The sequence below is a fragment of the Melanaphis sacchari genome, unplaced genomic scaffold, assembly GCF_002803265.2.
Source record: "Melanaphis sacchari strain LSU unplaced genomic scaffold, SCAv2.0 Contig72_pilon_pilon, whole genome shotgun sequence".
Classification (NCBI taxonomy): domain Eukaryota; kingdom Metazoa; phylum Arthropoda; class Insecta; order Hemiptera; family Aphididae; genus Melanaphis; species Melanaphis sacchari.
In genome coordinates, this window is record NW_020271519.1 from 1738507 (window position 1) to 1763276 (window position 24770).

The 24770-nt window shown below is 28.8% G+C and overlaps 3 protein-coding genes across 3 annotated transcripts in view; 2 read left to right on the forward strand and 1 right to left on the reverse strand.

Annotated features, from left to right (window-relative positions):
• Positions 1 to 17090, forward strand: part of LOC112600860 (titin) — a 35667-nt gene extending 18577 nt beyond the window's left edge. The window contains exons 26-62 of the mRNA XM_025348180.1: positions 77 to 880; positions 963 to 1101; positions 1195 to 1451; positions 1546 to 1682; positions 1752 to 2010; positions 2085 to 2342; positions 2406 to 2549; positions 2619 to 2873; positions 2999 to 3142; positions 3204 to 3461; positions 3638 to 3997; positions 4149 to 4325; positions 4393 to 4665; positions 4749 to 5038; positions 5112 to 5232; positions 5296 to 5701; positions 5783 to 6041; positions 6106 to 6519; positions 6577 to 7116; positions 8156 to 8362; positions 8426 to 8824; positions 8969 to 9230; positions 9290 to 9443; positions 9697 to 9830; positions 9892 to 10123; positions 10186 to 10357; positions 10426 to 10612; positions 11288 to 11517; positions 11981 to 12102; positions 12201 to 12357; positions 12420 to 12521; positions 12587 to 12787; positions 12861 to 13091; positions 13167 to 13470; positions 13541 to 13729; positions 13792 to 13955; positions 16716 to 17090. Coding sequence (XP_025203965.1) covers positions 77 to 880; positions 963 to 1101; positions 1195 to 1451; positions 1546 to 1682; positions 1752 to 2010; positions 2085 to 2342; positions 2406 to 2549; positions 2619 to 2873; positions 2999 to 3142; positions 3204 to 3461; positions 3638 to 3997; positions 4149 to 4325; positions 4393 to 4665; positions 4749 to 5038; positions 5112 to 5232; positions 5296 to 5701; positions 5783 to 6041; positions 6106 to 6519; positions 6577 to 7116; positions 8156 to 8362; positions 8426 to 8824; positions 8969 to 9230; positions 9290 to 9443; positions 9697 to 9830; positions 9892 to 10123; positions 10186 to 10357; positions 10426 to 10612; positions 11288 to 11517; positions 11981 to 12102; positions 12201 to 12357; positions 12420 to 12521; positions 12587 to 12787; positions 12861 to 13091; positions 13167 to 13470; positions 13541 to 13729; positions 13792 to 13955; positions 16716 to 16856 — 9083 coding nt within the window. The 3' untranslated portion in view covers positions 16857 to 17090. The remainder of the gene's footprint in view (positions 1 to 76; positions 881 to 962; positions 1102 to 1194; positions 1452 to 1545; positions 1683 to 1751; positions 2011 to 2084; positions 2343 to 2405; positions 2550 to 2618; positions 2874 to 2998; positions 3143 to 3203; positions 3462 to 3637; positions 3998 to 4148; positions 4326 to 4392; positions 4666 to 4748; positions 5039 to 5111; positions 5233 to 5295; positions 5702 to 5782; positions 6042 to 6105; positions 6520 to 6576; positions 7117 to 8155; positions 8363 to 8425; positions 8825 to 8968; positions 9231 to 9289; positions 9444 to 9696; positions 9831 to 9891; positions 10124 to 10185; positions 10358 to 10425; positions 10613 to 11287; positions 11518 to 11980; positions 12103 to 12200; positions 12358 to 12419; positions 12522 to 12586; positions 12788 to 12860; positions 13092 to 13166; positions 13471 to 13540; positions 13730 to 13791; positions 13956 to 16715) is intronic.
• A 2212-nt stretch (positions 17091 to 19302) lies between these two features.
• LOC112600865 lies at positions 19303 to 21943 on the reverse strand. Its single transcript, XM_025348188.1, has 2 exons — positions 21760 to 21943; positions 19303 to 19536 (listed from the first exon to the last, which is right to left on the reverse strand). Exons 1-2 carry the CDS (start codon positions 21927 to 21929, stop codon positions 19398 to 19400), a joined length of 309 nt encoding a protein of 102 aa, XP_025203973.1. The 5' UTR covers positions 21930 to 21943; the 3' UTR covers positions 19303 to 19397.
• A 1330-nt stretch (positions 21944 to 23273) lies between these two features.
• Positions 23274 to 24770, forward strand: part of LOC112600803 (titin-like) — a gene marked incomplete at its 3' end in the record, with an annotated part of 24754 nt that continues 23257 nt past the window's right edge. The window contains exons 1-3 of the mRNA XM_025348104.1: positions 23274 to 23312; positions 23426 to 23579; positions 23649 to 24721. Of these exons, the coding sequence (XP_025203889.1) occupies positions 23274 to 23312; positions 23426 to 23579; positions 23649 to 24721 (1266 nt within the window). The remainder of the gene's footprint in view (positions 23313 to 23425; positions 23580 to 23648; positions 24722 to 24770) is intronic.

Here is a 24770-nt window from a genome sequence, read left to right on the forward strand (position 1 = left end):
AGCATTTTTTTAAACTTATTATTAATTATGTAATTATAAGAATATAAGAACTTTAAAATAATAAATATTATTTCAGCTAAAGCTTCTCTTCAATTGGAAAGTCAACATGAAGCAGCATTAGATAAATTAAGACAGCTTGAAGATTCCAGCAGGTACAAACGAGTAGAACAAAAAGAAGTGGAAGTTACTGAAGCACCTAAGTTTATTGTACCATTAAATGGCACTGAAAGTTTAATTGAAGGTCAAAGTGCTCATTATGAATGTCGCATAGAACCTTATCCTGATCATACACTGCAATTAGAATGGTTACACAATGGTAAACCATTACAAACAGGACATAGATTTAGAACAACTTATGATTTTGGTTTTGCGTCATTGGATGTTCTATCAGCTTTACCAGAAGATTCTGGAGAATATACTTGTAGGGCTATTAATAAACTTGGTAGGGCTGAGTCATCTGTTAAGCTAGGTGTTCAATCTCGAGCGTCGATTATTAGTGATACTCAACATCAAGGAGCTTTGAACAAAATACAGTATTTAGAAGATGACTCTAGATTTAAAAGAGCAGCTGCTGAAGACGTTCTAATAACAGAAAAACCACAATTTGGACGACCTCTTAAGAATATAGAACATCTTCCAGAGGGACGAAGTGTACATCTTGAAGCTACATTAATTCCAGTTAATGACCCAACTATGAAGGTTGAGTGGTTTAGAAATGGAATACCAATTCCTCAAGGCCACAGATTTAAGACGGTTTATGATTTTGGATTTGTTGCTTTGGATGTACTTTATGCTTATCCTGAAGATTCAGGTACATACATGTGCAAAGCTAAAAACGCTGCTGGAGAAGCAGTCACTACTTGCATTGTAACAGTTGATTGTAAGTTTTTTTTATCAATAAATTATTTTTCAGTGTTATTAAAGATTATTATTAGTATATTAAACAAATTTTATTTATATAGCTAAATCTGGTCTTCAGTTAGACACATTGGATGAAGATAGATTAAAAAAGATTAAACAACTTGAAGCTTATGAAAGACCTACAGCTCAAGAAGCTGTACTTGAACTTCAAAAACCAGTATTCCTTACACCTCTTAACAGGTAAATAAAATTATTTAAATTTATGTTCAACATAATACTATAGGCATTATATTATTTTAATACTTTAAAAATATTTAATTGATGTACGTTTAGTCTTGAATTATTGAAAGAAGGAGAACATGCTCATTTAGAAACTCGAATTGAACCAATTAATGATGCTGATTTGAAAATAGAATGGTTCGTTAATGGAGTAGCAATTAAAACAGGCCATCGTTTTAAGACTACACATGATTTTGGATATGTCGCATTGGATATTTTGTATGCTTATGCTGAAGATTCCGGTACTTATATGTGTAAAGCCACCAATAAAAAAGGAGAAGCAGTAAATACTTGTCAAATTAATGTTGCCTGTAAGTTAATTTATTTATGATAATGTTGTGTCCTTTAAATTTTATAATGTATGATATACATACTCTTATAATATTTATTACAATTTTTTAACAGCTCGTAGAAGTATTTACTTAGAAACACAACATCCTGATGGATTAGAAAAGATTCGTGAACTTGAAGCGCAGGGACGCCCAGCAAAACTTGAAATTGATGAGCCTCCACCAACAGCACCATCATTGACTGATTTATGGGTATATTTTTGTTTTAATCTTTTTAATATTCAATAGTATTAAATAACAAAATAAATATTATTTTAACAGGGCACTACTGAGGTAGCTGAAGGAAAAACAGCCCACTTTGAGTGTCAAGTAAAACCTGTACACGATTCTAAACTGAAAGTTGAGTTCTTCCATAATGACAAACCACTTGGATCTGCTTCTCGTTTCCATACTACATATGATTTTGGTTACATATCTTTGGATATTGGTCATGTTGTTCCTGAAGATGCTGGCAAATATACCGTTAAAGCTACCAACGAATTGGGTCAAGCTATTTCAAATATTAATTTATTAGTTCAAGGTAGTATTTAATAACTTAAAACAATAAATAAATAATTCTAGACTTAAATAAAATGTTAATGTTTTGCATAAAAGGAGGTGGAAGTATAATTTTGGACTCTCAAAGACCTGAAGGATTAGAAAAAATAAAAGAGTTAGAAATGGCTGTACCTTTCAAACGTGCAGATTATTCAGAACCTATTTCAAAACAAAGACCAATGTTCACACAACCTTTACAAAATATTGACAGCATAAATGAAGGACAAACAGCCCACTTTGAATGTCGTCTTATCCCAATTGGAGATTCGTCAATGACTGTTGAATGGTTTAGAAATGAAAAACCATTAGAAACAAGTATTAGTGAAATTTTTATTTAATTTGAAATAATATATAATATTAATAAACATTTTATTTTAGGTTCGAGGATTACAAAAACATATGACTTTGGTTATATATCCCTAGACATTTCTCATGTAAGAGATGAAGATAATGGGGTGTATAGTTGTAAAGCCACAAATGCTCTTGGGGAAGCAATTTCGACAGCCTCCATGAGAGTTAGAAGTAAATAATTAAAAAAAAAATTTAACAATTGTTATTTTTATTAATGTATATATATATTTTTATTATTAGCAAAATCTGATATTCAGTTAGAAAGTCAACATCCAGAAGGTCTTAAAAAAATTGTTGAATTAGAACGGGGTCAAGAACCATTGAAGAGAGAAGAGGCAGAAAGATCATATGAGAAACCAATTTTCACACAACTTCTTACAGGCCCTTCAGAGCTTATTGAAGGTCAACATGCTCACTTTGAGTGTAGAGTTGTACCAGTAGGTGATCCAACATTACGTTTTGAGTGGTATGTTAATGGAGTTGAATTAAAAATGGGTAAGTTGTAAAATACAAATATTTTAATTAATTTTAAACATAAATATGTTTGTAGACATTTTTTTTTAGATATTTTTATTAGTGAATTTTCATTTAATTTTCAATTTTTTTTTTTTTTTGAATAGGCTCTAGATTCCATGTAACAAACGATTTTGGCTTTGTGACATTAGATATCAGCTCTACTGTTGCAGAAGATTCTGGAGTTTATACATGTAAAGCAATTAACGGGGCTGGAGAAGCTGTTTCTTCCACTTCTATGAAAATAAAACGTAAATACTACGTTAATATATATTATTTGTTGTATTTAATTATTCAAATATTTTACTTTAGATCGCTCTTCAATTATTCATGAACCATTACAACCTGATGCATGGGAAAAAATTCAGCTTAAAGAAGCAGAAATGAATAAAGTTCCTGAAATGTTCATTGATACTAGACCACAACAAGCACCTGTTTTTACTTCACATTTGCAAAATCAAGACCGTTTAGCTGAAGGTCAGCATGTTCATTTAGAAGCTCAAGTAGAACCTAGAGCAGATCCTAATCTTCGAATTGAATGGTTTAAAAATGGAGTCACATTGACAACTGGTATGTTTTGATAATTTATAATTATTTTTTCTTGATCAACTAAAAATGTAAAACAAGAGTGTATACAATAATTGTATGTAAATATATTTTAATTACTTAAATAATTGAAAGTTAAATAATTCCTTATACTTAATTAATGTTTTTATTATTCTTTTTAATTATGTTTATTATTTTAGGTTCAAGAATACGCAGCACTTTTGATTTTGGTTTGGTCACATTAGCAATAAATAGTTTGAGACCAGATGATTCAGCCATCTACACATGTAAAGCATCTAACGTTTTGGGTGAAGCTGTTTCAACTTGTACATTAAAAATATCTGATAGCCATTGGTTAATAAGTAACACTTTACACCCTGAATCACTTTCAAAAATTGAAGATTTGGAAAAACCTCATGCTGAACGAGTTGAAGGACCAGAACCAGTTTTTGAAAGTCCTGTTTTCATTTCTCATCTTAATAATTGGGAATGTAAAGAAGGAAATGATGTTCATTTTGAATGTCAAGTAGAACCTTCCAAAGATCCAACTTTGAAAATTGGTATTTAAATATTTTAAAATATATTATTGAATTTTATATAAACATTGTATATAGGATATTATAATTAATATATTAATGCATCTTTAACTTACTATTATTATTATATTTATTATATTATATATATATATATATATATATATATATTTGATAGATTGGTTTGTAAATGGAAAACCACTTCAAAGTGCAGCAAGATTCAAGTCTGCCTATGATTTCGGTTTTGTCACATTAGATATACATCACGCATATTCAGAAGATTCTGGAATATATACGTGTAGAGCTAGTAATAGCAAAGGCCAGGCTGTAACTACGGGAACATTAAAATGTACAGGTAATATCATTAAATTAAATGTTTATATTAGTTTAAAAACTATAAAGTAATTATTATTATTATTAAGGTCTCCAAGGCATTCATTTAGACACACAACATCCACAAGGAAAAACTGGATTAGAAAAGGTACAAAAAGTGGAAGATAATCTTGCTTCTAAATATCAACGTCAAGCATCATTGCCTGAGGCAACTTTCCCAAAACCAATATTTATTGTACCTCTCGAAGCTGAATTCATATTAGCTGAAAGTAAAGCACTGCATTTGGAAGCACAAGTTGAACCAAAGAATGATCCTAATCTCAAAATTGAATGGTACTTTAATGGAAAAGTACTTGATTTAGGTAAAATTATATTATTGATGTTCAGCTTATTTATGTGATTACTTCAGATAGTAAATTTTTGGAAAATTTAATTTAAATTTTAGGATCACGTTTTAAGACAAACAATGATTTTGGTTTTATAAGTTTGGATTTAACTGATGTATATGAACGAGATCAAGGAGTGTATACCTGCAAAGCATATAACCATTCTGGAGAAACCTATACTTCGACAACTGTATATTGCAGTAGTAACAAAGGATTAATTGAGCATACTCAACACCCAAAAGGAGAAGAAGGTTTGGAAAAAATTCAAAGTTTAGAAGAATCTTTACAAAGACAAAAACAAGGAATTACCGATAAAGAGACTGGACATGCACCTATTTTCACTTCTCAAGTAATATAAATAAAAGTTATATTAATTCATATTTTTTTTTTTAATCTTCAATTTTTTTTTTTTTATGATATAGTTTAAAGATCTTGGATTTTTAAGTGAAGGTGAAATCGCTCACTATGAAGCTTCATTAACACCTGTTGGTGATCAGAAAATGGTTGTTGAATGGTTCTACAATGGAAATGCTATTGAAGCTAGTTAGTTAACTAACTGGTTTGAATATTGAGTATTTGTATAATAATTCATTTTAAATTGTCTAGGTCACCGTATTCGTACAATATATGCATTTGGAATGGTTGTTCTTGAAATTCTTGGTACAAAAATAGCTGATACAGGAACTTACACTTGTAAAGCAACAAATGACTATGGATCTGCAGAAATGAGTGTTACACTAGAATGCGTAGAAAGAATAACTGGTCAAAAACCAAAATTCACATCTCAAATTCAAACTTTAGTTGGCTTAAAAGATGGAGATTCTGCACATTTTGAATGCACATTAATACCAGTCAATGACCCTGATTTAAAAGTAGAATGGTTCCACAATGGTAAACCATTATTACACAAAAATCGTGTAAAAATGATTTCTGATTTTGGATTTGTTGTCATGGATATAGCATACATACAAAATCATGATTCTGGAGAATATATATGTAAAGCAAGCAATAAGTAGGTTTAAATTTATTATTATTAAAAAAAAAATGTATGCAAATATTAATAAAATAATAAACAATTTTATTTTTTATCAAGGTATGGTGAAGATATAACTAAAGCCTCTATTCAATACTCTGGAAAAGGTGGTGTATATTTAGATTCATTGCAACCTACTTCCTTAGCTAGAATTCGAGAGTTAGAAAATGCTACAGGACAACCAGCTGGATTTGCATCATCTCCTGTATCAGAAGCTCCTAAATTCACAACACAATTAGTAGACATAACAAATTTGAAAGAAGGACAAAGTGCTCACTTTGAAGCTCGAGTTACACCAGTGAACGATCCAAATCTTGTTGTATGTTCTAGAATTTTGTTATTTTTAAGGTTAAAAATGATTTTTATGTATGTATTTTTTTTAGGTTGAATGGTATTTCAATGGTGAAAAACTACAACACGGTCATAGATTTAGAACATTCCACGATTTTGGTATAGTAATATTGGATATACTATATTGCTATGAAGAAAACTCTGGTGTATACGAGTGTAGAGCATTTAATAAAGCAGGAACTGATACTACTAAGGCAAATCTACTTTGTACCTCCAAAACAAATTTGATCTTAGATTCTCAACTTCCTCGAGGAATGGAAGGAGGATTAGAAAAAATTCAGACTCTTGAAGATTTAACTCTCAGAGTTAAAGATGAAAGAGTTTCTGTGGAAAATCGGCAAGCTCCAATGTTTACTGAACCATTATCCAATATTGATAGTTTACGAGAAGGCGAGAGTGCACATTTTGAAGGTCGCTTGACACCTGTTGATGATCCTAACTTAAAGGTAACTTCACCACTTAATGTTTCAAATTAAATTTTTAATAATTTTATAAATGATTAGGTGGAATGGTTCTGGAATGGAAAACCATTAAAAGCTGGTTCTAGATTCAGGACTTTCTGTGAATTTGGTTTTGTTATATTGGAAATATCTCCAGTATATCCTGAAGATTCTGGAGAATATTCATGCCGAGCTTCTAACCATTATGGTGACGCTGTTACTACAGCCAGCATGAAAGTTCAAGGAAAGAGAAGTATCATTGTGGAATCACAGCTTCCAAAAGGAATGGACACTACTATTGATAGAATTGCAGAACTTGAAGGTCTTGGAAAATCAAGGGCAACTATTGAAACTGAAGATGATCTGGGAAGAGCTCCAGAATTCATAACAACTCCAGCTGATCTTAGTTTGTCAGAAAATTCGTTGGCTCATTTTGAATGCAAGCTTGTACCATCAAATGATGCTAGCATGACGGTTACTTGGTTCCACAATGGCAAAGTGTTATCAGCTGGATCACGTATAAAAACAATTAATGATTTTGGATTTGTTATCCTTGAAGTAGCTGGTGTTTATATTAGAGATTCTGGTCTATATACTTGCAAGGTTAGTTTTTGTTAATTTGAAGTCTATTTTATATAAATTATATAAAAGTTAGCATTTATTATGTATAAATATTTTATAATCACATTCTTAATATCTGCCATTCATTAAATGACTTACATTTAATGAGCTTAGTTATTCTATCTAATACTAACCTTAGCATTAGACTTAGCTCTCGGATAGACATAACATCACATGTTAATTGTTATTTAAAATTTCTTTTGAAAACTATTGAAGGTATATATGATGCACTCACTCTCTTATCCTGTATACATTTTCAAGTTCCCTGACATAGTTAGTTTATACTCTATATATAAGTAGTTCTTGACTACTAATACTGTAACATTTGTTATTTTTCAATTTTATGTATTAGTATAAATACTATAAATTAAAACTTTTGTTATTACTTTATTATTTTAAAGTAATTAATTTTATTTCTATGAACATAACCTAATCAGGCATTAGTTAATGAATTAATAGATAAATAATACTATTAAAGATAGGAGTATTGGCCTATAATAGTAAAAAAACCTAACTAAATAATTAAAATATTAAGAAATGAAATTATTTTATTAATTATCAAAATATCAATTCTTGCTATTAACCATTTTATAATTAGCTATATGTATGTGTCATACAATTGTCCGATCTTGTTGTATTTTTTTTTTTTTAATTTGCAGAGTAATTTATGATACATTTATTTTATTATTGCCATTAAAGTCGGGCTCTAATCATAAACCATTTTATAATTATGGGGATATTATTTAGTCATTATAATTGTATAATTTTCCTCAATATACTTTCATAATTTCTAATCAGTGATTAAACAATTAAACCAATGTTAAAATATTCACTCGTTTAGTAATAATAAATTTATTTCTTAACATACACAGAGGTATTTGCATAGTCTATAGTATTTGGGTAGAAAGAACCTATTTTCTAATTTATTATAACACATATTAATTAATTAATTAATCATAAAAAGTATTAAGTATAAATAATGTAATTATAAAAAAGTTTTAATAAGTAATTCTGATTTTAGGCCACCAATAAACATGGAGAAGCAACAGTGACATGTAAGTTACAAGTTAAAGGACGGCAAGGTATAGTTTTAGAACCTCAATTGCCTAACACATTCAGATCAGGTACAAAAAGTATTCAAAAGCTTGAAGAGAATATGTATAAACGGGAAGAGATATTGGCTGAAGATGAAAAACCAAATCCTCCTAGGTTTACTGTAGAACTGAAGGTGAATATTTTCTCTTATATAATTTATAATTAAGAATCAAAAATAATTATAAAATTAATTTAGGATGCATTGGATGTACAAGAAGCCAAATCTGTTCATTTTGAATGTAGAGTGGAACCTGTTAATGATTCTACATTAAGGATTGATTGGTTTTTCAATGGAAAACCTTTTGCTACTGGTTCACGTGTACATGTGATAAATGATTTTGGATTTATATCGTTGGACATGGATTATGTTTACTCTCGAGATTCTGGCGAATATATATGCCGTGCAACAAATAAATGGGGAACTGCCTTTACAAAAGCAAAATTAACGTGCACTGCTAAACAAAATGTCATATTAGAGTCACAATTACCAGAAGGAATGAGTGGAGAAAAATTAAAAGCGTTAGAGCAAGGGCCAATACAAGAAAAAAAAATTCATGATGAAATAGAAGCAATGCCACCAAAATTCTTATCCCAGGTAAAAAAAAAAAAAAAGTTTCAATAATTATTTAGTTTCATTTTTAAATGTATATAATATTGTTTGATATAATATTCAATAATTTTATTTGAATATTAGTATAATGCTATTATTGAAACAATAATATTATATTTTAATGCACAGATTGAATCAACAACAGTTGAAGAAGCAAGTTCTGTACATTTTGAAACTAGAGTCGAGCCTAAAAATGATCCAAAATTAAGAGTAGAGTGGTATAGAAATGGGAAACCATTACCTTCAGGACATAGATATAAATCTATTTTCGATTTGGGTTTTGTATCTTTGGATATACTGTCTATGTATTCTGAAGATTCAGGAGAATACATTTGTAGAGCTGTAAACGATCACGGTGAAGCAATAACTAAAGCTATGGTCACCTGCAAACGTATGTTTACATTTATTTTTGATCTTAAAATATACTGAAATAATATTTTTAATTTATAGAGCTTCCAACAATATTACTTCAAAATCAAGTACCAAAAGGTATGAAAAAGTCAGAAGCTTTGACTCAAATGGAAGCAGCTATCAAAAAATATACATCTGAGATTCATTTGACCATAGATGATTTGTATGAAGTTGAAAAGAAACAACCGCCAAGGTAAATTTTTTGTTTTTATTTTATGTATATTTTTTAAAAGAAAAAACAATGAATGAACTGAATGTCAGACTTTAAAAAAATAATTTATTTAACATTACTATATTTTACATACAATTGTATTATTATTTTTTGTTATTTTTTATTATTTGTGTTATTTATTTATTTATATCAATGTATGCTTATTTATATCTCACTAATAATCACACCACGTAAAAGAAAGAAAAAAACTTATTTTTTTAAATGTTTATTTTAGATTTGTCACCCAAATTAAAGATCAGTTATCGTTAGTTGAAATGGAATCAACCAAATTTGAATGTCAATTAGCTCCAGTTGGTGATCCTAATATGAAGGTTGAATGGTTCTTAAATGGCAAACCATTAAGACACAGTATGTTTAATTAATTAATATAGTAAATTATCTATTTAGTCATTATCTTATTATTTTACAGAGAATAGATTTAACCCAATTTATGATTTTGGTTATGTTGCTATGAATTTTGGTTGGATTTATCCCGAAGACAGTGGTGAATATGTTTGTAGGGCTACTAATTTATATGGTCAAGATGAAACAAGAGCCACTATAAAAACATCTGGTAAGCCAGGTATCATTTATGACTCACAGCTTCCTAAAGGAATGAAGAGTATTGAAAAAATAAGAGAAATGGAAGCATCGTGGCAAGTGTAAGTAAAATGAAAAAATACAATAAAATTATGTATTTCTGATTGGTGTAAAACCTTTTTAGAACACCTGAGATGAAAGAGGAAGAAGAAAAACGTAGAGAACCACCACAATTTGTAAGCAAACCAGAACCTGTCACTGTATGTGAAGGTGATTGGGCTAGATTCTGTTGTAGAGTTACTGGTTTTCCGAGACCAAGAGTTATGTGGTTAGTCAATGGAAACACTGTGGTGAATGTAAGTCTTGAATAAATATTTGGATTTGTCGAATTTGTTTATTAATTTAAATAAACGGTTTATTCTAGGGAATGAGATATAAATTAAATTACGATGGTATGTGGCATCTTGATATACCAAAGACAAGGCAATATGATCATGGTAAAGTTGAAGTTATTGCTAGAAACGTATGTGGAGAGACCCGTGTAGAAACAATGCTCACAGTGAATTCAAGACATGATGATTACAGAGGAGTTTTGAAAAATTCACCTAGACGTAAGTATAAATATGGTTTAATTTATAAAAAAAAACAATGGAAAACGCTTTATATTACTTTTCTATGATTGTGATCGTTATAATTTATAAAGTAGCTATGTCAAAATAGGCTATGTGCTGTGTAAGTCTTGGAGGTAAATAATGCTGTATTAATTAATAATATTCAAGTATGTAGATCTAATATTAAAACAAAATATTTTCACACACATGCATAACACAATACTCAAAATACATACACTCTCCAATTCTTATCCTTTATATCCAACTATATAAAGCTTTTCTAACATGGTAAATTGGCTTGTCAAGAGGAATTCTTCGTAGCTTCTACTAACTATCTACAGCATTTCAATTTTTGGAGTATTGAATCAGGTATTGTGTTGTTGTATTTTTTTTTTTTTTTAATTTTTATGTTTCACTGTAGTAAAAAAAAAACTTAATAGCAACCAATGCTTATTAATATTTGATTGCTCATTATAATTATTTCAAGAATTTTTAAACTTATAAGTTATAATCTTTTGTTTATTTTGAATATGCATTATTTCATTTTTTTATATGATATTTTATAAGTTTATAGTATTTAGTTTATTAAAATGTAAGTGTATTGCATGAATATACCTACCTATTTGATATTTGACAAATGTATGAAGACAAATTGTAATTAAAATGTATGTTTAGCATGGTACGACAGTGATTTGGTGCAGTACCAAAGGGATCTTAAAGAGAATGAACTTGAAAAAGTGTTTACTGATAGAGCATCAAATGTTCAAAATATTGATTATAGTAATATGATTATATCAACGGTTGGTGATCAAATGAAACAAAAGCAATTAAATGATTCAAAACCTGAATGGACTGAAACTGTGAAACAAAAGAAAAATGAGGATTATTATAATAAATTGAGTAAAGTAAGTAAATGTTATATATATACATTAATAAATTAAAACATTGATATTTTATTACTTAAACACTATCAAGTTTTTATACTTACTTTAAAGAAATTAGCATTAACTAAAATAAATTGATTCTTGTGTATTATTTAGTACCTAAGTCGTATATTATACATGTATGCTATTATGTTATTCAAAATATTGGTGAAAGATTAGACTTTTTATAATTAATAATTTATAAAACAACTTACTAGTAACTACTAATATTAATCATTAAATTCAAATTAATACTGATAAAATTTAGATTTTTAATATGATTATTTTATATTAATTATGTGTTCTTTTATTATATTAGTATACAAATAATAGTTATATTAATTATTTTTAAAGAATTGAGGATAAATTTGAATAAATAACACAGATTTAAACATATTTTTAAATAATTAATTTTTTTTATATAATTTATTGATTTGGTTTATAGTTGGAAGGAGATCAAGTGATAAAAGAGGCAAGAATCAGAGAAGCTAATCATCAAGTATCAATTGCAGGCGAGAAATTGAAAACTACATCCAAAAATATGTCTAAAAATTACGAAGAATCATTGTAAAGCCATTATTATTATTATTATTAATTAACTCTAAAATAATGTATAATATATCATTTAATACAATTAACTATAAAATAAAATTTATTTTATTTAGAGTTAAAGATAAAAAAGAAGAATTAATGCCTTGGCAAACAACAAAATTACTTAAAGCACGGGGTGATCAAAGTCCACAAATAATACCGGATCCATCTGAGTCAGCGGTACACGGAAAAGAAATTCACGTAGCGAAACAGCAACAAACTCAAAAAGAAGTAAGTGGAAATTAAAAAAATTAACATTAACCTTTGAATAATTATTTACATTTATTACGTAGATACAAGGTGATAAAGAAATACGTAGAAAAATTACTGCCACTGAGACAACTGAAGTAGAACATACACGTAAAAACCAAGAAAGGGTAGTTCAAGGAAAAGTTGTAAGGAAATAATCATAAATCACAATATGAATATTTTATGTATATTAGTATTATCTTTTTTCAAGGAACCGTCCAAACCACCAATATTTACAACTAAAATTCAACCTTGCCGCGCATTCGAACAAGACCAAGCCCGTTTTGAAGTTGAATTCGATGGCGAGCCATTACCTACGATTAAATGGTACCGAGAAGACTTTTTAATCCAAAATTCACCTGACTTCCAAATACACACGTTTAGTACTAAGTCAATACTAATTATTAGACAAGTAATAATCCATGTTCAATATATCAATGAAACAAATTGCTTTGAATATTATTTAATATTATCATGGTTTTAAGGTTTTTATGGAAGACTCTGGCGTGTTTGCCGTCATTGCAGAGAACAGAGGTGGCAAGGCAAAATGCAGTGCCAATTTACTTGTCGAAGAACGTAAACAAGTTGGCAGGAAAGGACCCGGTCCACCAAGCTTCCTTAGCACAATGCAAGGATCAGTCGTTAAAGCCGGTCAACTAGTCAGATTTGACGTTAAAATCAGTGCTAATAAGCCACTGGACGTATATTGGTTAAAGGTATATTTAAATAATTGTAGAAGTTTTCAAAAAATCTGTATTTTTAAAAACGATTTAAATTTTATTTTAATATAGAACGGAAAGAAAATCACCCAGGACATTCGTTATAAAACAGTGGACGAAGACAACCAATACACGCTCTTGATTATTGAGTCAGTCACTGAAGATAGTGGAACCTACGAGTGTGTAGCCATCAACAATTCTGGCGAAGCAAGGTGTGAAGCTCAGTTAGTAGTTCAACCTTTGGAACAGAAAGATAAGCCTAAATTAAAACCTAGTGGTAAAGAACAGGCACCGACAATCACTCAACCGTTATCCGGACAAGTGATTCACGAGGGACAACCTGTGACGTTTAGCTGTAAGATTTCTGGACAACCTCGTAAGTCTCAAAAAAATAATAATAAAGTGATAACTTTATACTTATATTGTTATTATTATAATTATTTCAGCAATAACCGTAAAATGGCAAAAAGGCGATAAAGTGATTAAACCATCAAAATATTTCCGTATGACACAAGATGGGGAAACAGTATCACTTCATATATCTGAAGTGTTCCCAGAGGACGAAGGCACGTACAAATGTCTAGTGTCGAATTCCGGCGGTCAAGCTGTCCTGTCAGCTAATTTGAAAGTCATTGGTAAGTTACAAAACATTTTTCCGAGTGAATAAAATTTAATAAATCATACAATAATGTTTCAGTACCTGATAATCAAGACATAGCTCCAACCTTGAGCCCGATGAGAGACGTTATCGTCCCAGAAGGTAATGCGGCTCAGTTCCGCACGCAAGTTTCGGGACAACCGTCACCGTCTGTACAATGGTTCAGAGAAGGAATACTTATTCCCGAAACACCAGATTTTAAGGTGAGTTCATTTGTATTAAAATCAAATAATATAACATACAATAAAAAATAAAATATAAATTTATTGGTTCATAAATATTTGAAGGACTAATTAAATAGGCCCTAACTACAAAATCACCGTTATGAATACAGTTTTTGATTTTGGGCGGAGAAATAAATATATTTGTTTTACAATGAAATAATAACTTAAGTGGTGTATTATGTCATTATGTATGATAAAATTTTTACTTGAGAGTAAAATATTTCGACAATTAAATGCAAGGTTCCTCATAATTATTTTTAAGAACTTAAAAAATATTTAGCTAAATAGACATGATTTTTTTTTATGAGCGTTTGAAGTTAAAATTTTGACCAAAGCACGAAAATTTGATAATTATTTTTGTAGTTAAAAGTGCATACAATTTTTAATTTTAATACTTGAACATTGAGCATATAATGCAAGATTTCTCATACATTTTTCTACTGAAATTAAAAAAAAGATTATGGGTGACGTCACATACATATTTTTATGAATGATTTATACATAATAATTACTGTGACCCGCTCTATAATTAGGTGCACTAGACACTTACTAAAAACTTATAAATCAGAACGAGTTCCCTAGTTTTTTATTCATAAAAATAAGAGAAATATTATTTTATTTTATAGAAGTAAAATTTTTATTATAATATGGAAAAAGTTTATACCAAATATCTAATTGTAAATTATATAATATGTATTTTATACGATTTTGATATTTATTGACAAATAGTTTAAATATAAAAAATGTGTGGTTGGATTAGCCATTGAATCTTTGCTTATAGATTTGTAAGTTATCATAAATCATTATATTTTTAAAATGAGTCTTCGTGAACCTTGAATTATACTTGCTTATATTGTTTATTTCGTTCTTGATTTTCAAAGTTTATTGTAAAGTTTTCAATTATTTTTGAAGTCACACATCACTACTATTTATTTTCAATTATAAATATTATGTAACTACTTGATTTTTCTTGTATTATTATATTTTTTATTTCATTTAGCATTTAAATACAATCAAGTTTTATTAAATTTATCGATTTTTATTATTAAAGTTAAGTAAATTAGTTTTGTGATCCAAGTAGTATCCTCCAATCTCTTAAATAAAAAATACGATTGATTGAAAACGTATGTAATCTAGGTTCTAAGTTCTATTAACTTCTCTCGAATTCTGAAATATATGTATAAAGGAGCAAATAAGCTGTACAATTGGATACCTATAGATCTGTTTTATGCTAGATATCGAGTAGGTCACATGTTTTCAATTTCGGCGGTCGTCAATATTGCACATATTTATTCTATTATTAAAAAGGTAAATTTGAAAGGTTGATAGTTCAAAACTGTACTCATTTGATTGACAGTTAAAAATTAAGCATATTTTATTATAAAAAAATAATTTATTATAAATTAAAAATAATTTTATATATAATTAAATTGAAATAAATGTACACCCTAATGTTTTTAAATAATCAATTAAATTTATTTTCTTGGTCAAGAAACGATTGTATAAATTTAAAATATATTTTTCTTTTTCCCTACATACTTTACGTGTACGGTTTACGTTATTGTTTCGTATGAGTCTAAATTTGGTTTTAGATTTTGTGATCTTGATTAAATATAGTGTGCGGTACTAAATGATAAAGTTATTTTAGATAAATGTATATGTTATTAAAATATATTGATGTGTGCGGTATTGAACGGTTTGATTTGGGGAAAATATGCGGGATTCAGATATATAAGTTTGCGGTTTTGAACGACTACCTTTTTTTGAAAGTGTTTGGTTATGAACGACGCCTTTAAATTTGAATTCAATAATCAATGTAAAAAGAAAACGATTCTGAATTGAAACAGTTTATCAGCCTATATGTTTTATTTCACTAAGTAATTTCATATTATGTTTTTTTTACATTATTATTAATGTTACTAAAATAATTTTTCTATTAGTATAACTAGAGTTTAAATTAATGTTAGGTGAAAATATTGAATTTGAAAATATTGTCGTGTGTAAAAAATGCCTAGGTATAATAATATACGTAAAAGTTTTGTCCCAATGAATAATGTTTTTAAACTATAATAAAGTAATGATAATATCGTAATTCATAATTTAAATATGTTTTAGATTTTCTGGTTTCAATATGAACTACTTATGAGGAACTTAGTATAAATTTATAAAAAATTAGATACAATTTTCTATCCAAACTATCCTCAATGTTTAAATTCGAATCATTTTTTCAACTACGATTATCGTGTATATAGATTCCCACCAAAAATATATTATCGCTCCACTTATAATTTAAAATCGAGAATATTTGATGTTTTAAAATTAAATTTTAAAATTATCATTGGTGATATGCAAAACTATTGAAATTGGGTTTACACCAAAATGTTTTCTGCAAATAAAAAATGAAATTATTGTGAAACTAAATATAGCTTTGTTTAAATTCATAAGAAAAAATCTAAAAAAAAATGTATACACAAGACAATAATTTTTTTAAATGTCAGATTATGTATAAAAGTTAAAAAAAAAAAATAAAAATAATACTTAGAACAGTATTAGTCATCGTTTGATCTGTCATGTTTATAATGTATGAAGTTATTGTATATAATTTAACATAATTTAAAATTTAATACATGGTATATCTATCATTAGATTATGACGATTATCAGATCATTTGGTTTCTTAATTTATTAAATATCAAATTTTGTGTTTTCATTTATACAAATTATCTACGCGTGATTACAGATGATGTATGAAGGTAATATGGCCGTTCTGTTGATAACATCGACATACGAAGAAGATTCTGGTGTTTTCACATGTCGTGCCACAAATAGCGCTGGACAAGTAGAGACCTCGGCCAAACTTACGGTGAAAAGTAAGAAATAATCACGATTACGTATAATTATATAAGCAATAAGCAAATATATATTTATAATACATGATATATTTAAACACACATACACACATATATATTTATATATATACTGTGTCGTTATTAGAATTAAAATATTATCAATAAGTCACATATGGAAATGCTACCTGTGCTTTCAAATAATAATTTAAGAATTATATTTTATCGAGGGAAAATACGCTTTAAGTATTATTTGTTTATTCTCTCTCGCTCTCTCCCTTTATTTTTTTAGTCAATCCGTGAAGGTTGAGTGCTATTTATTATTTTAATAATACCGATACAGAAAATGATAATTTATGTAGCTTAGTGTTTAGGCTTCGTTTTAACCCAGGAATACTTATCAAGTGCCATACAATTATACAAATTATTTCTTTTTATTTATTTATTTATTAGTTTTAATTATAATTGTGCTCCAAGAATTTTGTCTTATTTAATTTAATGGCTTTCACGGCTACAGTTATTGTTATCAAAATGTATTTTTCATTTTTAACTTGATTTTTATTTTGTTTTTGTATAATCATATTATATTTATTAAATTATTTAAGCTGGTGCGATTATATAATAAATTGTATTAACAAATATTACATTATTATTATGTTTAATAAACGTCTATTGAATGCAAGTACTTATGTATCCTGTAATTTAGTCGATAAGTAATGTTAATGGAGTATAAACCATTAACAGTTCGGTTGCAAAACTGAAATATGGAACTGATTGAACTATATTTCCTTTTTTTCTGACCTATAAAACGTTGGATATATTATATACCTACGAATGTACGTCGGACTCTTTTTTCTTAGTAATTAGCATATTATACTAAATAGTAACAGATTTGCAACCGGAAAATCCGTCCTTTTATAATTATATACAATGATTTTGAATTATAATTTTAAACTATGTTACGAAATAGAAATTGTCGGTACTGCAGAATAATTTGTCTGTTGATAAACCTCATATCAAAAAATGTTGCAGAAAGATTAAATGTTTTATCATCGTTAAATTTACAGAAAAACATTACTACAAATTAAAAGGCATCATTGAAATGGTTAAAAAAAATCAGTGTGTGGTAAAGAGCAATATCACAGACCCTTTATTGTGTTCACAATTTTGTACGTGTATTTTCTTATTTAACTTCTTTTATACAAAAATTATGCTGCTCGTCACCAACGTCTATGCTTGACTATACGTATTCACGATGTAAAAAAAATTAACGACTAAAGAACCATAAAAAGTTGAATTTGGTCTAAAATACCGGGAAATGATGAATCGCAAAACAAACAATCATAGTAAGCGCCTGGCACCACGAACCCCGGCAGTAATAATAATAATAATAATAATACTTGAGAAGATCGAAAACCAATACGACCACACACGAGTCTGTTCGTTATCGCGCACCGCGACTATACGGGATTTGTTCAACCGATCGCTGCAGCTGCGTCGTCGTGTCTAGGAAGATTTTCTTTTTTGCCAAGTGTCCGTATTATTTTGCACTCGACGATTCTGCAAATCAGTGTGTAATGTGTATATTTAAATACGAAAGCAATGCTATGTGATTATCGGGGCCATAATTTAACCGCAGTTGTTGTACGCTGTGTTTGCGTTTACGGTAATCCGCCAAGGAGGACACGTGTAAGGACAGGAAATTTCTGTGTGGGCGTGGAGCTGACAGTAATAGTGAGCGACAGAGAGAGAGAGAGAGAGAGAGAGAGATAGAGAGAGAGAGCGTGTGTGGGAGGAAGAGTAAATGAGAGACAGAGAGAGGGAAAAAGAAATAATACAGTATTATTGTTAGGGCAATCTATTTCTGAACCGACTGGTGGTGCTCGGGACTGCCTTGCGACGTGCGCACAACCCTCGTCGAGTCACTATTTATGGAAATTCTTCGGTGTGTGTACATATATCACACATGTGTGCGCCATGGATAAAAAAACAACGTATATTCGACGGTGGCACTTTTTTACCGGGTAAAAATTTTTGAACTCCGGTTTTTATACCTAATCGTACGGTCGTTTATAATTAAAACTTACAACATTGTGTTGATTTTACATTTGGCACGCGTCAGTTTTTTGGCGATTCTAATTGATTGCCATAACGGCGGCCATGTGACATCTGTGTGCGGCGATGAAACGCAGGATAAGCGTCAAGAGAGAGAAAAAAAAAATGATTTATGACCCTGAAAAGAGAGTAAAAAAAAAAAAAAGAATCCTCAAGGCCTTGCTTGTACATACATCTGCAGCTGCAGGAGATGCACTGACTACTCGAACTGCCATCGCCTCTGCCGTCGCCGTCGCTGCTACTATTGCCGCGCTGTACAAAGACTGTTTAAAAAAAAATATTGTACGATGGAATAAACATATGCGGATACCAAGTCAACGACATCATTAGATGATCATTATCATTGGAAAAACATAACATAATACAAACGAGATGTGTATGGCTTTATTTTCGGAAAAAAATGTTTAAAAAAATAAAAATAATAAAACAATATAATATTTTATGTGTACACAAACATAATATTATGATTCGTATAAATCGTGTAGAATAGAATATGCCAATATGGTACAATAGTTAATCGCTGAAACGTTCTCGTCTGCAAACCAATGATGGTAGTCGTCCGTGAACCAGTCGAACACGGCGGATCTCCGCGGCGAGAGTCTGTAACAAATAAAACCAACGATGGACCGTTGTAGTGAAAAACTAGTTTCGCAATGTGTCCTCGGCCGATTGAAAAATAACAATATTTGTATTGCAGCTGCAACGCGTACCGTCGGGGGATCGCCACGGTTCGGGCCGACGGTGTCCGCGGTTGCCTTTCGCCCGAAACGAATGTTATTTATCGTCATCCGAGTTACGATAATTGCGGACGTATATGGTCATAATATTATTACAGTTTTACCTATATGTAATAGCTATAGGTACGTAGTGTATCGTCGCGTCATGGTGTTATTTTTAGCCAGACGGGTCGTGTGGTTACCTGGCTTGGTGTCGTACGTGTACGCTTAACCGGGTCATGCACACCGACAGACACGTTCTGTAAAAATCGGGATTCCCAGGTCCACCGCCCTAAGATTACGCGGTTTGCCAAAAGACCGCAAACATTGAAATTCGTTTAAAAATAGTCCTTTTTTCACAGTCCCATTACACGCGCAACTAACAAAATATGTAATCGAGGGTCCGTGACTTACACGATCGTTTCAAGTTGTCACGAAAAATCTCGTGGGTTACCTGGTCGTAAATTTGTTTGATTAAATAATTAGTACGTTACGCACGGCGTGACTAATGCGAATCTAATGCGAATCTTCGTGTACTCGTGGTTACATTACTTAGGCTATTTTTGATTTATTAATAAACATGATGTGTGCTTTGTTATTTTATTTTTTTTTTTATTGTACACGCGTAATAATTGTTGTTTTTTTTCGCGGTTATGATTTTTAATGTAATACAACATAGATCTACAACAGATTTTTTTAAGATACACTGCCCGTTGTTTAATTTTAAGTTTATATATTATAGTATGGATTAAGAGGGTGCTATATACACTCGAATGCGTTGTCCTCGTCTTACAAACATACGACTTGGCGAATTTTCTTTCACTATTTAACCGATTTTGTGTTGTTATATTTAATATTAAAGCGAATTGATCTATTATCAGACTTAAAGGCAAAAGCACAATTTATTATCTGTCGTTAGTTTTCCACGATATTTCAATTTTAAATTAAGTAATGAGTATTTTTATATTTTATAGTATATTTGCTTAAAAATTAGAATGTCGTAAAGTCCGACAAGTGGTAATGTTCTTACCTTTTAATTAGGCAAATTCGCTCTAATGTTATAAAGTTAACATAAAAAAATCAGTTCTACTGAAAGCAAATTTACCGTGTATGTTTGTAAGATCGATACAGATACAGATATCACATGTGGGTGTAGCATCGTCTTAAGTATATTTAACCAATGGTATTGGTTATTTATATTGTATTAGTCAGTATAATAACTAGGTCTACTTCTGTGTATATTGTAATTGTATGGCCTCGATAATCTCGATCAAACACACAACATTGTGTGTATATATATATATATATATATAAATATATAAACAAGTATACACATAATAAATAATAAAAGGAGCCAAGTACAATTTCGTGCGTTAAATCGTTGTTGTTTATTTATGCTTTTTTTTACTAATTAAAGCGATTATATTTTTGTTTAGTTATTTTATTAATACAATTCAAAGTTATAAATGGGTTCAAAGTAAAATGTCTGAACAGTAGTGTGTGTAAAAATTATCTAATCATTACTGTTTAAATTGAAAGTTAGTATATTTCGTGAATAGATATCTAATTATTATTCGAATAATTTGAAACTATACTTATTTTATTAAGAATTTCATTGATTACAATAATATATGTTTTTGAAATTGAGTATTTGTGAAGTACATTTAAATGGGAATTATTTTTTTCTCTAAGTCTACATCGATAATTATAATATATCATATTGAACCATATTTTAGATTCTGAGCGGAGTGATAAAATTATTTCTATATGTATTTATCATTTATCTTTATTTTGTATCGATTATATTGTAATGTATCACTTAATAATGAAATCAATTTGTCATGTTACCAATATCAATTGCATATTTTAAATGATAAAAATAATAGTCAAATCATACATATACGGGTAAAAAGGTTAGTTAATAAAGCCATTTTTATTATAATTAGTAATCAGTAAGCTGTATTAAATTTGTATAAAAAAAAAAAATACGAAAATTTCAAAAAAGTTTTGTTATGGTTTAGTATAAATAATAAAAATATACAATTATCAAGTTGATTTGAAATTAAACTGTACATAAGTAATTATTCAATATATCTTTATTACTCACTTTTCAGTTGTAGAAATAGAAGTAGATAGAAATAATATTTTATAAATCTTGTTTTCTTGTCGTACTTGTATGAACGTTTTTGACAGAAGCCTTAGACCGTACTGTTCTACTGTAGCACGTTGGCATCTGTAGCATCTCCCCTTCTCGGTTAGCAATAATAACTCTTTCATCACACTTGGGGGGCCACTACACGTACGTTACATCGATGAAACCTTCAACATGCCGCCGTTGGATTTGAACTCCTACCAAGAAGAAACAAACCAAAAAAAACCTATTATAATATTAATAATTTGAATGCCAACATTAATCATGTAACAATTATGTCGATGAACCGTCATTGTTCCATATGCCAAATACATTTGGCTGACTTTGAGTTTTAAATTAATTTATTACATAGTTATTACAATTATTACAATAAATATTAAGTTCTATACATGTACATTTTAGAACAAAATACACAAAACGTTTCCATATGTGACAATAAACTATGACAATATTTTATTTCTATTTATGGTAATATTAATAACTATATACTAGTATGGTTATCAGAATATGATTTGGTATATATAGGTATTATATTGAAAGTTATGAGGTACAAGTGTCTTCTGACGTGTTTAAAAAAAAAAAAAAAATATATTCAAAATATGTATTTTTTAGTTTCATTTATAGTCTTTTAATACTAAGTATATTTAAGGCAATATTATTTTAATCAATAAAGAAAATTTAGAATATCAATGAATATTTTAAAAATTTGGCACAATTGTTAATGGTTAATAAATAATGACTATCATTCATCACATTTTAAGTAGAGATTTGAGTAAAATACACAACAATTTAATTTCTTTATATGAAATAATTATTTATTGTAAAATGTATATTATTAATATTTATAAGAAAAGTTGTAATAGGAAATTTGTTGTGTTCATAACATATTATAATTAAAAAACTTAATTAAATTTGAAAATAAATTGATGACAGTTAAAAAAATGTATAACATTTTTGACCGTTAAACAATAATTTTACAATTTTTTTGTTCTATATGTAATCAAAGAAAATTTAGCTCAAATTGAAATTACTAAAAAATCCCAAACATAAACATGTAGGACAAAATAATCTACGAAAATGAAAGTACAATAAAATTAAACAAATATTTTAATTTGATTTATGGTAGAACAAAAATAAATAGATTTTACAATTGCCAAATTTTAAAAATCTCTGTGTATAATATGTTCACAAATACATATATTTATATAATATAATAATATGTTCATAATAAAAAACAATACTTTAGATGACCTCGAATATTAAAATTAAATGTTCATTTATAAAGATTAAGTTTTAAAATTAGTTATGAATTCCATGTGACACTAAACAAGACAAATAAAATGAGTCATTTATTTGTAGGAAGCACATTGTTAAATCCACAGAATAAAAGCTATTTAAAGAATTTACTATTTTTATTTTAACTATTCAGTTATACTATAACTGCAAACAAAAATATAAGACAACTAATAATGTTTTTACAGGACAACGCGGGGTTACTTATAAAACCGGTACATTTGACGATAAAGGTGTAGTGGATAGTGTGCAACTAGATCAAAGGTTAGGAAATAATAAAGAAATAGGTTCAAAAATTTCTATTAAAAATATTAAAACTGATAAAAAGGGGTCAGAAATAAATAATGATCTATTACCATGGAGAAAAGGAATTTTAATTGACAGAATTAGAAGAACATCAGTAGAATCAAAAAGCATAATTACAGAGAATGTACTTATTGAACCTACAGAAATTGGTGATTTAATAACAGTAACACAAGAAGGTACATTCATATATACATACGTCACAGAACAAATATTTACATTAATTCAAAATAAAATTGATACAAAAGATTTAGAAAAAGCAAAACAAATAATAAATCAAGTTTTGGCGAAAAAAATGAAAAAAGGCGATATAATGAGTTTAAATGAGGATGATAAAAATGAAATAGTTGGCGAAGTAACTAATAAGTTAACAAAATTATATACAAAGAAAGTAAATAATAAATCGTTGGCAAAGGATATACTAAATAAAGTATTAACACGAACTATGGAAAAGGAACAAATAGTTCAACCATCTAAAGATAAACAAAAAGAAGAAACATTTATCACAAAAGCACAAATGGTTATTGAAAATAAAAAACAAAAGGAAACTTCTAAAGTGTCAAAAGAAATAATAGAACAAAATAAAACAAAATTAATTAAACAAGCCATTAAATCGGAAGATAAAATTCTTATTGATCAAACTCAATATTATTTTGGAGAACAGGAAAACGATAATTATGAAATTGTCCCAGATGAATACAAACCTAAATTAAAAACTGAAAATATTGAAAATATTGAAACAAAAAGTCAACATAATGTAACATTAGACTATACTACAAGACCATGGTTAAAAACACCAAATGTAAGCACAACACATGAAATAATAGAAAATTCACAAAAACACGAAAATATATCAAAACATGAAAACGATACATCAAATGAATACTTTAATAAAAAAGAACAAACCAAAAAAATAACTCCTTGGACAGAACAAAATATAAGTTTGAAAACACCTGAAAAATCCAAAATTAATGAGAATATTACTACAATCACCAATAATTCAAAATCACAAAAAGAAAACATTAAAAATGTACAAGAAACAAAAGAACCAAGAGATAAAACAACTTCAATTCCATGGACAGAAGAAATCGTTAATCTAAAGAAAACCAAAACCCAAAAGCAGCCATTGGCCAAAGAAAAGATAGAAGAGGTTACTCTCAAACCATTTAAAAAACCTGTGGCAGAAGATATTACTGTAACCGAGGAAACTCCAGAAACAGAAACTACAGAAGTAGTCGAAACAGTGGTTGAAAAGTCTAAAAAACGACGAGTCAAGAAAACAAGGTCTGATGGAAAGGAGGAGGTCATCGAAACCGAGGAGGTTGTCGACGACAAACCGACAATCGAGGAAGTTGAAGACACACCAAAAA